The 15,223-nt window shown below is 38.0% G+C and overlaps 1 protein-coding gene across 4 annotated transcripts in view; it reads left to right on the top strand.

Annotated features, from left to right (window-relative positions):
• The window catches only part of LOC124124834 (putative GPI-anchored protein pfl2), a 98,390-nt gene that overhangs the window by 66,866 nt on the left and 16,301 nt on the right, over nt 1-15,223 (top strand). For all 4 annotated transcript variants that reach the window (XM_048390560.1, XM_048390562.1, XM_048390561.1 and 1 more), the window contains 3 exons: nt 152-229; nt 3,461-3,562; nt 4,125-4,142. In XM_048390560.1, coding sequence (XP_048246517.1) covers nt 152-229; nt 3,461-3,562; nt 4,125-4,141 — 197 coding nt within the window. In that variant the 3' untranslated portion in view covers nt 4,142. The remainder of the gene's footprint in view (nt 1-151; nt 230-3,460; nt 3,563-4,124; nt 4,143-15,223) is intronic.

Raw genomic sequence — 15,223 nt, 5'->3', positions numbered from 1 at the left:
TGGCGTCAAAGCACTCGGGCGTAAGTGCACTGGTGCTTCAAATGTAAAAGTACACGCCAAACCTATTCATATTAAACTGTACATGGGGATAGAGCAAACTTTATTTCTTCAATAGAGCTGTATTTTCATGACATCAATTGTTCTGTTTCAGATGCCCTTACTTTAGCAACAACGACCTTAGCAACAACGACCTTAGCAACAACGACCATAGCAACAACAACACTTCAACGTAAGTAGAATGAATTAAGATACAGTCGACTATGCTCAAGTCCACCGACTATGTTTAAGTAGTAAAAGGAGGCGGTTCTGAACTTGTCCGCATGTATTTCCCAATGTAAATAATCGAGTCTGGACATGACAATCCAGTGACTGACATCATGAGCATCGATCCATGCGATTCGGATCGATGATATACATCAACCAAGTCAGTGAGCCTGACCACCCGATCCTATTAGTGGCCTTTACAAGAAGTATAGTCACCTTTTTCGGCAAGCATTGGTTGCTGAAGACCTATTCCATCCCGGATCTTCGCATGTCTTTTCCCAACAAACCAACAAACCAACCAACCCAATAGAGATTTTCTTTTGATGAAATATTGTGTTAACTTGATTCATTCTCAGGATCTGCTCGGTCACAGTAGATGGACATATTTCTCGGGTAACTTGACATGCAATTGTTACTTAAACAATCCAGAAAATATAAACTGTAGTAATTCGGAAATGGTTGTCATAATCAGTAAATGGTTTGAACCATTGCATATAATTTTAATTGCCTACCGAATATAGAACGTTTTCGGCTGAATGCACAAAAATATAATATTTGTTTGTTTCTTGTTTAACGCAAGACTCAGCAATTATCCAGCTGCATGACGGAGGTTATGTAAATAATCGAGTCTGGACGTGACAATACAGTTATTGATATCCTGAACATAGATTCACGCAATTGGGACACGCTGAAATGCATCACCCAGGTCAGCAAGTCTGACAACCGGATTCTGTTACCTGCATGTGACAAACATAGTCGTCTTGATTCATTTTCTGGATCCACTCAGTCATATTATATTTATCACTTTGAATGAGGTATTTGTTCTTTGAACACCAACAAGATGTATGATTTGTTCAATTGTGAGAAGTTGTTTTACTTTCAAATCTGACTTTACAGCTGAAATACTACTACATGAACCCTTGAAAAACTACCATGTTATATAAATACGTAATGTATGGTATTGAATGTAACGTATGTTGATTTAATATTCGTGGAAAAAAACATGAGAAATTATCGATATGAGCCATGATTCATCAGGCAAAAGAAAAATGATTCAATTTGTGTCAATTTACACTTTAATTCTGAAAATCACTTAATCCTTTGCATAAAAATGAGGATATTAGAGAATACATACCAGCCATCTAATTGCGTTAAATGCAGTTGAACTAACATGATTGTATTCGACTTGTATAAACAGTAGTGAGATGTGGATGGAATCACATGTTTTTGAAACGTTTGACGCTGTATGCTAGTGCTTGTCTTCACGGTAACGTCAACTGCGCTGAAGTGTTTAAGGTACCGTTGGATCCATATGAAGAGAAGTCAACTCGCTTTCTTGTATCCATTTTGGGACTACCGAACTGTATATACAGATCCTCATCAAAAGTATTTTCTAACGCCCCTGTATCTATGAAGATTACACACGTTTTGCTGTGTATCAGGATTGACACAACATTTTGTTGTTTTTCATCGCGCTGATCCTGTAGCAGTATTCGTCTTCGGTGTGTTTGTGTAACTGTCCTCTTGTATTATTATACCTCCGACCTAAAAGGGCGGGGTTATATAGTTATACCAAGGAATTCCGTCCGTCCGTCCGTCTTTCAATCCGTTCTTCCGGTTCTACTGCATAGGTTGTAGTCAAACTTGATTAACACTTTCTTTATCATTAGGAGATATGCAGTGAAAAGTTTGATTTCAATTTTTTGATTTTCTGAAATAAATACAGCTGTTTCTTTGTTTTACTTGATATGTTGGTTGTTTGGTTTGTTGTTTAACGCCGCACTCAGCAATATTCCCGCAATATGACGGCGGTCTGTAAATAATCTAGTCTGGATCAGACAATCCAGTGATTAATATCATGAACATCGATCCACGCAATTGGGACCGATGACATGTATCAACCAAGTCAGCGAGCCTGACCACCCGATCCTGTTAGTCGCCTTTTACGACAAGCACAGTCGCCTTTTACGGCAAACATGGGTTGCTGAAGACCTATTCTACCCCGGAATCTTCACGGGTCTTACTTGATATGTGGATTTTCTGAGAAAATATGATTTTTTAAATGTCTTGAACTTAAAATAGGTTTTTTACTTCAACATTGGTGCAACCCAGAAACTAAGAACCACTACATGGATTGTTTTCAAATTTAAAGGAATACTTCCTATACTAATAGGAGAGGTGCAGTGCAAAGTTTGATTTTGATATATGTATTTTTTATATTTTGAACTGTTATTTTTATACCCCCGACCTACGATCTTCAAACATGCCATTACTATGTTATATTTTGGTGCCTCTTAGGAGTACAGGCTCCATCATTTAGGAATCAATATATCTCCGACCCGTGAAGATTCCGGGGTAGAATAGGTCTTCTGCAACCCATACTTGCCGTAAAAGGCGACTATGCTTTTCGTAAAAGGTAACTATCGGGATCGGGTGGTCAGACTCGCTGACTTGGTTGATACATGTCATCGATCCCAATTGCTTGGATCGATGTTCATGATATTAATCACTGGATTGTCTGGTCCAGACTCGATTATTTACAGACCGCCGTCATATTGCTGGAATATTGCTGAGTGCGGCGTTGAACAACAAACCAACCAACAACCACTATATCTCCAATATCAACATTGTTCTACAGCTGGTGTTGCCAAATCACTGAAATAAAGCTGCATCAATCTGCAGAAAACATGCAAACAAGTGAACAACATAAACACAGAAGAAACAAGTCAAATAGTGAGCAGGGCGCTCTAATAGGACATCAGCAACCGATGCTTAACGTAAAAGGCGACTATGCTTGTCGTTAGAGGCAACTAACAGGATCGGGTGGTAAGGCGCACTGACTTGGTTGATGCATGTCATCGTGTCCCAATAGCGTGGATCGATGCTCACGATGTCAATCACTGGATTGTCTGGTCCAGACTCGATTATTTACAGACTACCGTCATATAGCTTGAATATTGCTGAGTGCGGAGTTAAACATCAAACCAACCAACCATAACTAATTTCGCTCGAGCAGCGGGGGTATTTCAATTGTAATGATCAAAACCATGAACATTACTTTTTATCCTTCAACATGTTTTATCCTTCAACATGGGATTGAAATTAATTGTTGTGTAGTTTAAGCGATATATTAAGATTACATTTCCCATTTAGCTTCACAAAATGAATTGTCTTTTATGAAAACGCTCCATTTCAGCGTGCACTGTAACTGGCATCTCGTGTGTTGGCACAAGTAGATGTCCTTCCGCAGCAGTCATAAATGCAAGAGAGTGTCCAAGTGGACAGGTGTGCTGTGTCAGTAAGTAATCCGTCCTTATAAAACTAAAACGTGTGTATAATGCTTTGTTATACCTATAACACAACAACAATACAGGTTTGTAATGTTCAAGTGGTTAGGGTCAGAATGTATAAACATTCGATGACACTTGCAACGCGTGTAACGAGGGTACAACCGTTTTTCAATACATATAATACAGAACTGGTTTTCAGCTGAAATTGCCAAACTGATCTTATGAATAGTAAGATCCTCAGACTGACAAAACAAAAAGGGGGATCAAAGGTGATCTTCCAGCATAACGAGGAAATATTTTAACCATTAGTTAGAGGAAGAGGTCATTTTCTCTGTACATGATGTGTTTGTGCGTTCTCTTCTGTTCTGTTATATGCATTAACATAGAAATTGTTAGTGTTTACACAGGTTTGATGGAGTCAACATAAAGACATTTGCTTTGGCTAAACAGACAAACAAACCAATGGAAAACCAAGATGTGTACTTGTAGGCTTGTTGAAATACGCTTACAAAATCAAACAACCTAATCTATTTGCTCCGTGTTTTAATAACATCATTTTTTTCTTTTCAGGTTCTTTGGTCACTTAATGTAAGTAAAATATATTTATTTAACTTTCATGGGTTCTGTTATAGTGAAGCATCTGGATATGGTCAGCCTTTCATCGAGGCAAGGTGCTGTGTGATGTGTTAAAGCTAAACACACATGCCCAACACCCTTCTAAAATTAAAGGTCATAAGTTCAGATGTTGGAATCAGTACCCACAGGGTTAAGAGAAAATGAGTCATTCTTGAAATAGTAGCTAAATAACACTGACATTACCACATTTGGCAAGGATCTGATATACTGTTTTGCGAATGAAACTATTACGTAAATTTGAATAAATAGGTTTGACATGTTGAAAATTATAACAGAAAGTAGAATTCGTGTTTCCTATTTGATTTGTTCTTGATCATTGAAAAAAGAATCTTCATAAAGTCACTATAGAACCACACTGATTGTGATGAAAATACATAACCGTAAGAGATACAAGCATTATTAAGAGTTAACAGTGTTTGTGACAAGCGTTATTCAGAGTTAACAGTGTTTGTGACAAGCATTATTCAGAGTTAACAGTGTTCGTGATAAGCATTATTCTGAGTTAACAGTGTTCGTGACAAGCATTATTCTGAGATGACAGAGTTAGTGATAAGCATTATTTAGAGTTAACAGTGTTCGCGATAAGCATTATTCAGAGTTAACAGTGTTTGTGAAAACATAATTCTGAGTTATCAGAGTTTGTGATAAGAATTTGTCTGAGTGGTCAGTGTTTATGATAAGCATAATTCTGAGATGACAGTGTTTGTGATAAGCATTATTCAGAGTGAACAGAGTTTGTGATAAGGGTTATCCCACAAAGACAGTGTTTGTGATAAGGATTATTTTGAGTTATCTGAATAAGAGAAACATAAATCACAGAGAACCATGCTTAAGATGGAAAAATATTAGCTTCAGAAAAATATATGTACATTTTGTAGAGATAACGTTCACATGATTGGCAGTATGGTTGTACAACAAAAACGCTTGCTAAGTAACATTTTAAGTCGCGATACAGAAGAGTTGTTATGTCTTTAAGACCAACGATTTAATGTTCTGGGTTGTGGGAACGTGGAGGTTTCGTTTCTTCACGGATATATTTTAGTCAGCACATCAAGACATGTTTGTTCACTGAAAGAGTAAAAAACTGTTCTTGTGACCAAAACAATTATTTTCAGCATGAATATTAGCTTCACATTTTGGTAAAACCCGAGTGCAAATTATTATTGCGACACACTAAAGCCTATGTGAGACAGGTAGTTTCAGAGAATGTAAGATATCCTACTCCAGGACTGTGCTTTATCATTTCTTCAGAATACTAACATACTGAAATAAATAGGTAAATATTCAAACCACCCTGGTAATATTGGTGAGGTCGTCATATTACCACATGGCACATGCAACAAGGTTCCTGTTGCGAGTATCCAGCTACAACCTGCTCATAATCGCAAATATATTGCACATATATGACAGATATCATGAGCAAATATCCCAGTCATTAGAATATGATGACATACGGTACACATTCTTCCCACCCGATGCCTTATTTACGTTGGCTGTTGTGACTAGCATGGAATGCTTGGGTCCTGTTCAGTGACAATATCCAATGGTATAAAATAAAATAACAGCTATTGTTGACCATAGTAATACTCCAACACCAAACAAAACCTATGGGGGAATGCAGTGCAATATTATTTTAATTTAATATTGATATGTTTATGATCACAGTAGTCTAGTTTTTGCCACGTTCGTTTGTAAATAATTGAGTGAGTGAGTGAATTAAGATTTAACGTCACATCGGCAATATTTCAGCCATATCGTGACTAAATCAAGTTGTACAGTAATAATACATACATATTGACTATAAAATCTGTCGACAAAGGACAGTAAAAGAACTAGAGTTTCACAGATATAGATATAAAACCAGTAAGTAACCAGAAAACTTTGACTATTTGGAACAATACATCATAAAAATTGGCTGGTGATAACCAGCAACCAAAGTTAGGCCACCATAAAAGGGACCATGGGGACTTACGGTACATCTGCTTCCTGCATGGTACCCAAGCAGGATTTACACCATCCCTCTGGCTACAGGTGATTGTTATAAAATTTTAGCCAAAGCATTTATTCTACGATTAAAAACTTGGAAAATGAAAAAAAACTTTGAATGAAATGGGACTTCATACCCTCTCAGGGGGACAATTATTTTACTTTACTTTAACCCCCTTTGGAGGTACAGCCACTAACAATCCCAGTTATATAATCATTTTGCCAACTTAAAATCACATACTTTTTACAATACATTTTCTCAAAATTTATTAATTCATTTTCTTTAAAAAAAACAATAATTAAATGAACTTAACTGATGAAAAAGATCCTTGATGGATGAAATCTGGAAATAATTATCACTTGTGATGGAAAAATCAATACAGTCAAGCAGGACATGCTTGACCGTGATTCTTTAATCACAAGGGACACAAAATGGAGGATCTTCACCTTTTAATAAATATTCATCGGTATAGCGCGAATGGCCAATACGACATCGTCGCATAATGACCTCTTCAAATCTGGACTAACAACCCAAGAAGGTGTTACGGATAGTTGGTTTTATTGCATCCAATTAATTGGTACCTACTTGGGTGTCCCACTTCTTTTGCATAAGGTCTTTGCTATATCATCTAATTAAAGGTTTGTAGTCACTGTATGGTAGAAGAAGTGGTGTCACAGATTTGTTGAGAGCGGCTTTTGCTGCAGCATCAGCCATTGTGTTGCCTTTTATGCCCACATGACTGGGCAACCAACAAAAGACGATGTCGTATTTGCCAGTAGGTCATTGTATAGTTCTAAAATATCTAAAATGAATGGATGACTTGAAGAGCTCGATTTTATTGCCTGTAGGAAGGAAAGTGAATCTGAGAAGATGATGAACCGTTTGCTGCTATATATATTCCAAAACCGTTAATATGGCTTTTGCTTCAGTGGTGAAAATTGAGCTATGGTCTGGTAAGCGGGATGATACGGTTTTTGATCCAATGACAGCAGCACTGGCGACTGTGCTACCGTCCTTGGATCCATCTGTAAAAATGAAACGGTGGGATTCATATTTAGTTCTAACTTCTATGTATTCTTGTTGGTATATTAATTGATTTGTGTCTGATTTTTTTTTAAAGTGTAAGAGTAAAGTTCACCTCGGGTCGGATAAGTTGCCAAGGAGAGAGGACAAAAGCCTGAAAGGAGAAATATTATCTAAATCAATATTTGCAGCTGTAATGTGTGGTTTAATCCGAATGCCTAGTGGTGGGACCTGCTTCGGCTTACTATAAAAAGTTCTGCATAAAGGGGTTGAAATATACAGTTATATGCAGGGTTTAACGGGTTAGAATGTAATTTTTTTAATGTGTTGAAGCGATAATTTGATACGCCGTTGCTTCAAAGATGGGGTTCATCAGCTCTTAGGCCCTGATGGTGAATTGAATCTATTTTTTGTAAATTGATCTTACAGGAACCATAAACGATGGAGCCATGATCTAATTTAGAGCAGATCAGAGACCTACTATACAAGTGGGGGAGGGTTGTTTTATCACCTCCCAACTTTGTATTGGCAACACCTTTCAACAAATCTAGAGCCTTCAGGCATTTAGTTTTGAGGTAATTAATATGTGGCTTAAAAGTTAAATGGTGATCGAAAATGAGATCCAGGAACTTGGCCTCTTCTACAACCTTGATAGGAGTGCCATGTAACAATAGGTCTGGATATTTGTGGTGCTTGCATTTCCTGCAAAAATGAATACAATTGATCTTAGGTTTCGAAAACTTAAAACCATTGACGAGACACCCTTTTTGGATTTTGTTAAGACATAGCTGCAACTGTCTCTCGATGGTATGCATTTTTTTGCCACAACATGAAATGTTAAAATCGTCCACAAAAAGGGAACCATCAATGGGATCATTTAAAACCTTTGACAGACTATCAATCTTTATACTAAACAAAGTCAAAGACAAAATGCTGCCCTGCGGGACACCTTGATCCTGATCATAATGGTCAGAAAGGGTGGAACCAACACGAACCTGAAATTCTCGGTCTGTTAGAAATTGGGATATACACTGAGGCAAACGGCCTCTTAGCACCATCCCCGTCGGGACCCGGGGAAGATAATCAAGAATGTGTCCTCAGCACCCCATTGCTGGTCGTAAAAGGCAACCGAAGTGGGCAGCCTGTTTGCCGTGTGCTGAGACCCTGTGTCGGCAGAGGAAGGGATTCTGGTGGTTGAGGGCAACGGAGCCGGCAATAGTGCTCCTTAGTCCAACACACCACTTTGACCCTAACTTTGCCTAGACGGGCGGTAGAATGGCCCGATTCTGGTCATATCATGCCCTGTGCATACTTTTTCGCACAAACGTTTGGTACTTAAACATAAATTTATTCAAAATATCTATTCTAAATGTATGAATCTATAAACTTGCATAGAACCCAATGCCCAGAAAGCAGTGGCTCATGGGCTAATCTGGTGATGCTGACCTCCGAATTCTGTACGTCTCCAATAAATTGTCATGGGCCGAACCCTTAATTCGGTAGATAGTTATAGCTTTTCGCGTCAAATTGGCTGGAGTATACCACCCCTTTATCCCCGGTCTTTGCAGCTTCGAGATCCGCTGCAGCATAAGACTGTCCTTGTAGACACTCCATGGTGGGTTGGGAAAAGGGGTGCAGAATTATTTCCCTTTCGACATGGCTTCCCAACACCCTGGTTCAAAAAGAAGACACATAGAGACTGACGAAAATACTACGCCTTCTCGATCCGACTATTGGCCACGTTTCTTGGTTATAGAAGCTTTAGACAAAAAAACAATCAAACTCAATCCATTTGGTATCAAAGGTATCATTGGTACCTGTGGAGAGGTTACAAATGTTACAAAGCTTCGTTCTGGCTCTCCCCTTGTAGAATGTGCACGGAAACCTCAATCTGTCAATCTTCTCAAAGTAAATGAGTTTGTCAATATCAATGTTGTTGTCTCAGTGCACACTGAACTCGTGTAAGGGCATTGTCCATGACAGAGCTCGCTGCCTGTCCGGCATGTCCGAAGACGATATAGCCAAGGAACTTGAATGACAGTAGGTCACAGCTGTAAGACGGTTTACTTTCAAGAAGGATGGTGTGGTCAAACCAACCAACACCTACCTCCTCACTTTCGCCCGAACGTTTATCCCTCAATTTATCAAAGCTGGTTACTGTAACGTCGGAGTGGAGGTGTATATCCCCAATCCAGTCCGGTGCTACACCTGCAAAGCATTTGGACATGGATCCAAGTCCTGCCATGCCTCCGCTGTTTGTTACCGCTGCGGTGACAAGCAAGAGGCCACTGACTGCAGGAAGGATGTGAAGTGTTCAAACTGCGGTGGGAACCATATGGCTTCTTCACAATCCTGCCCTGTGTGGAAATGCGAGTCCCAAATCATGAGAATTAAGACTGAACAAAATGTCTCCTACCACGAAGCCAAGAAAAGGGTTGAAGGGCTCACAACAAGCACTTCCACCATCTCCAACTCTTCTGCTGTCACTACTGCCTCTATCACCTGCCAGACTGATCTGACATGGGTCAAGTCTGTTCAGCCTCTTCCAACTGCTTCAATCCAAAATCCAGCTATGCTACCTTCATCTGTAACATCCCCAAAACCAAAAATCGACAAAAATGTTGAGTCTCAGACTCCTAAAGTAACACCTGAACCAGAGCCAGCTAAACTTACAAACAGGGAAACGAAATTTTTGAAAAAGAAGCAGCTGTGAGAACAGCTGCAAACACCAAAGGCCGCCTCTCCTTCAGAGGTCCCAGTAGAGGTCCATAACTCTTTTGGTCCTCTGGACATGGAGGTAACTCCATGTCCGCATGATACCGATAGGAGTACTACAAAGTCTTCCTCACATTCGCGTGACATTTCTCCCGTGGAAGCACCACCATGAATCCACAAAACATAATACAATGGAATTGCAGAGGTCTTCAGAAGAATTTTAATGAAATACAACTTTTAATCCAAGATTTTAAACCGTCAGATTTTTGTCTCCAAGAAACATATCTAAAAAACACAGATCTATTTGATATCCGTCGGTACAGTTCTTACCACTTGTATTCCCCTCCTGGTGATAAAGCTACGGGAGGTTCTTCTATCCTGGTGAAGCAGGGCATTATCCATAGCCCTGTTCCACTCAACACGACTCTTCAAGCTGTTGCTGTCAGTGTTACTTTGAACACAGTGTTTACATTGTGTTCACTGTATCTTCCATCTTCCTCAACTATCCGTCAATCAGATCCCGAAACCCTGTATCATCATGGACGATTTAAACGATCATAATTCACTGCAAAAAAAATCCATCTGTACAAGCTTGTATATGCTTTGGAATGATGCTATTTCCAAAGCATATACAAGATTGGAATGATGATATATACAAAAATATACAAGTTTGTATATATGACATATACAAAAATATACAATTTTATATATATAATGTATCCAAATTTGTTTTCTTTGTATATTTTGGTAAAGTGAGATAATTGTTATGTATTCGTGTATAATTATTATATATGTGCAAAATGAAGTGTTTTAAGTTGAACACTGTGTTTCTTTGTGTATGTTGGTAAAGGGGGGATAATTGCTATGTATTGTTCTATAATTGTTTTGTATGTGTAAAATAGTATTAGCAAGTTCCAAAAAAGTGATATAGTGGCGTGTAACATCACTGGAATGTTTATTTAGTACTCCACACTGTTAGCGGGAGTACATACTCTTCTTGCAATGATATTGACGGGTAAGACTGTTAGCGGGAGTACATACTCTCCTTGCAATGATATTGACGGGTAAGCGATTGAGGCGTCTGGTACTTTTCCTGGCGCGGTGCTTGGTATGTGAGTAGACGTTATGGTCAAATGCACAGAGAGGATTAGCTGTCGGGGGTGATTGCATTGGCGGTGACTTCTGTATTGAAAGTGTTGAAATCGATTTGTGCTGAGCTTGGATTCGTTTGTACGGGGAGGCCGCGATGTGATTTGTAAGATGCTCTCGTGCACATAGCAGATTAGCCAACAGAGTGGATTGCACAGAGGATGAAAACTATTGTATCATTACTTAAAAGTGTTGAATTTTCTGAGCTGTTGGTTTAATTGTAGGGTATACATTGTTATAATGTCAAATCTCGGCGGAACGCGGACAATCGCGTTTTTTAAAACGGCAGTTCTTGGAAAAATTCACTTCAAAATAAAATCAAAGATTCTTTTTAAAAAATACTCCGAAAATATCATGTTGCCGGACCAACCGTGGCGGATTGTCCTTTTTTCAGAGTCTTCAGCATCAAACATGCCTTTATTAATTTTCATAACACAATCATGGGATCTTAAGTTTCCGGACATCATACGTTTTCTATTATGAATACTTGCACTATAACGGGGTGTGTGGCGTCACACAGAAATTGTTAATACTCCAATGATGACTTTTTTTATAATAAAGTTGTCTTTTATAAGTGAATGAGATGTTTTACAGTTGTTCATTTGAAAAAACTATGAATGTTTATTCAGCGCCCGAAAACCCATAACACGGGGATATATGTTGTATTAATGTCTTATGTTTTACAAAAGGTAAGTAAGTACAAGGTAAGCTTTTCTCAGTGTGCTTCAACATGGGAAAAGGGACATTGCACGTTTGTGGCAGTATTGCTCCCAGTTGGCGGCGGCGTCCACTAATGCCTACATCCGCTAATGCCTACAGTCTACAATAAACAAAGTCATGCACCAGTGCAGCCCAACCTCTAACTGGACAAGTCCACTTTAGTGGAATAATGCCTATAGGCGACAAAAGACAGAAAATTGTATTGAAGTCACTTTTTATTTCACATTGCCATTACACTAACAGAAATAATTTATGATTTCTGCATCATTGCATTAGTTCTTATAGTATACACCTGTAGATATTTGCTGATTTCAAAGAAATCTAATATTGGAAGAGTTCATTCCTAGCATGGGTATGTTGTTTTCATTTGTAGGCATTATTCCACACTGCTTTATGTTTTTGTAGGCAATGGTAACTGTAGGCAAAAGTGGACGTAGGCATTAGTGGCTGGAACCCAATGTGCACGGAAGCTATTACCGATTTTGTAAAAGTACTGATTTAACTCCGAAATTTTAATGCATCCGCCATCTTTGTTTATTTGACTTTTGCCAGTTTTACATTTGTTGGTATGAATATTGTCCAAACGGTACGAAATTGCTTAAAATGCAATCAAATGTTTAAAACAGTTCTGGGGGCTCAGCCTAATATCGTTAGCAAAGTCAACAAACTACGACCGTAAATGTAATGTACAACAGGCGCAAGAAAATTAAAATAATTCTTACAAATACAAATGATAAGAATTCGAATATGAATTCTTATACTTGTACTTTTTAGAACAAGAAATTGACACATTTGCGAATTCAGATTAAATTGATATTTTCTTTACTTATGTAATGCAAATGATAAGAAAATATTCAACAGTGAGACACTCTGGCTATTGCGCAAAGAATCCAGTCCCAATGAAAGTGAACAGCATGCCGATGTTATACAAAGCAATCATATGATATATCGCAACTGATAGGTCTTAACAATAAGCCCATCAACATAATGACGGTATCAGTGGGCACATCGTGGTATTAGAAGATAAAAAATGATAACACATGTCAGCAGTCTAGGAAGTTATACACGGCATCTTGACAATGAACAAAAAGAAGAAGAAGAATAATAGTTTATTAAAGTGTCACTATTTAAACAACCAACCATTTTGGCTTACGAGACAAAATACACACCCACATAGAAGTACCACAAACAGACACATCCGCAAATTCAGTCACTAACCCACCCACATATATTACGTTACACACCACACCACACCAAACCACACCTAAGGGATTCCATACTCGGTATTGACCCATGACATATCCTTCTTCATGTCAGGGAATGGGTTTTTGGATGGTGGTCAACGGACACGTCTTGCCTTAGGGAAAGCTGCTGTACTGTCCAGCTTCTTCGCCATCTGCAGTTCCGTCGACTCGCAGTTCTTTGGTCGTACTGTAAAAAATCTTTATGCCGTCTTCGTCATAGTTACTTTCCTCGGAGGACATCAACAAAGCTATCTTTAATGCGTCCTCGAACCTCGGTTTCTTCTGGACGGGAAGGTCGCAATGGCGTATCCCGAGGACTCGGTTACGACTCTTCCGATGAAAAACAACAACTTTATTTACAATTGCATTTCAAATTTATAATGCATATGCATGTATATCCATGTATATGCTCATGAGCAAAGAAGGAAAATATGTGAAAATCTAATTCAAATTTATTCCGATAACCCTTAAGCAACGTGTCAGTATTATAGCTTCATGTATAAGAAGAACACTATTTGTGAATGGCAGGTGCTACCGGTAGTGTTGGGTATGCTTACCCTTTTTGAAGATTCTCTCTTTGTAATTCGACATCCAACGGATTAAATCACACTCTAAGTAAACAATCTCATTTAACCCTTAATTAGTTAATTAATCTAGTTAACCTGCAGTAAACTGTATCACTTAGTGCTGCCTTAACGAGGAGTAATCCCCTCTCAGTTGTTGGTGAGTGATCAATGTCTGGAGAAAGGGATTAGCCTTAGTCACAATAAATTAACATTCCCCTCTGCAACACAAGAGATTATCGATCATTATGCCTTTATAAGAAAGTGAGAAAGATAAAGATTGAATGATACATAACGGGCCGTGCCTGCGTTATATAGCCTGTAAGAATCGTCACTGTAAACTAATAGAGGATTAATTTCAATTGTACAGAATATTCAACTGCTAAGTATATGATCAAGTGTTGAAGTAGCATTTGATATGTTTGATATTACAGTTTTCTATTAACTGTATAATGTACCTTGCTGTCTTTGAGAGAGTCAGTGTCTGTAGAGCTGGCTTGGTCTAATTGCTATTCACTCCCTGGGACACAAATATTGGTTACTATCATTGTATTGTGAGCAGCCGGATGCATAAATAATATGTAATATATTTCCGTATTATATTTTATAGTACTTGTTGTTTTAATATTGTTAACAACGGAGAGAACGAAGATGTTTTTGAAAAACCACAACAGCATGCATATGTTCTAGCAAAAGGAAACTTGATAAATATTCATTTTGCTTAATTTCTACTTTGGAAAACTTAGTTGGCGCTCTGAAAGCTTGACGCTGTATTATTTGGCAGCGCATGGTTGGATGCAAACCAAATGTTAAATTCTCGCAAATTAAGACACTAGCGGCGGTATAGGAGCATATATCTAATGTCATTCAATACAGAATAATACATCAAGATGGCAGTTTCAATGTTAAGATTAAGTATTTCTTAAGATATGGAAATTAATAACTTGATAACTGTTTTTAATCTTTGATCTTTTGGGAAAATAATAGTGGAACTGGTTGAGTGACTGACGTATTCTACATTAAAAGTGACAGGTACCTGATTTACATCATTAAAATAGAAAATAATCTACACAGTGATACAATTATAAGTGAGGGTTGTGATTTATTTAGGAACGAAGTCAGTATTTAGGGATTTAACTTGCGCTTTCCGAAATTATGTGTATTTCGCAGACGATTAAGAAAAAAATGTAATTCATTTATTCATACGAAGTACGAATGCATCAATCCTACATCACCGGACTAAGTACATGTACATTGTTTGTTGAATGTTATTTCGTGAATACACAAATTGCATAACACATTCCCTGAGGACAAACCCAAATGGCCCGTCCCTTTGTGACAGGTGTTAATTAGAGAATGTATTGGCACCACATTATGTCCCGGCACTTTTATGACATGTAATGAACCTGGTCAGTCCCTGGGTCTGTTAAAACAACAACATTGGTCTTATACAATCAAAGTAACATAAATGTTACGTGATTCGTATTCAAAAATTGACTGAAAAAAATATAACATGAATATAATTGCCCTTTTGGGGATAATATGATATTGGGAAAATATACTTAAAAGTACATGAATAAAGAATTTCAGAATCAACTGTTTCTTGTATTTATGGCCGACTTAACACAAACT

The sequence above is a fragment of the Haliotis rufescens genome, unplaced genomic scaffold, assembly GCF_023055435.1.
Source record: "Haliotis rufescens isolate VD_foot unplaced genomic scaffold, xgHalRufe1.0.p SCAF_9, whole genome shotgun sequence".
Classification (NCBI taxonomy): Eukaryota; Metazoa; Mollusca; class Gastropoda; order Lepetellida; family Haliotidae; genus Haliotis; species Haliotis rufescens.
The sequence above is the reverse complement of the archived record's forward strand: the minus strand, read 5'-3'. Positions and strand labels throughout refer to the sequence as shown.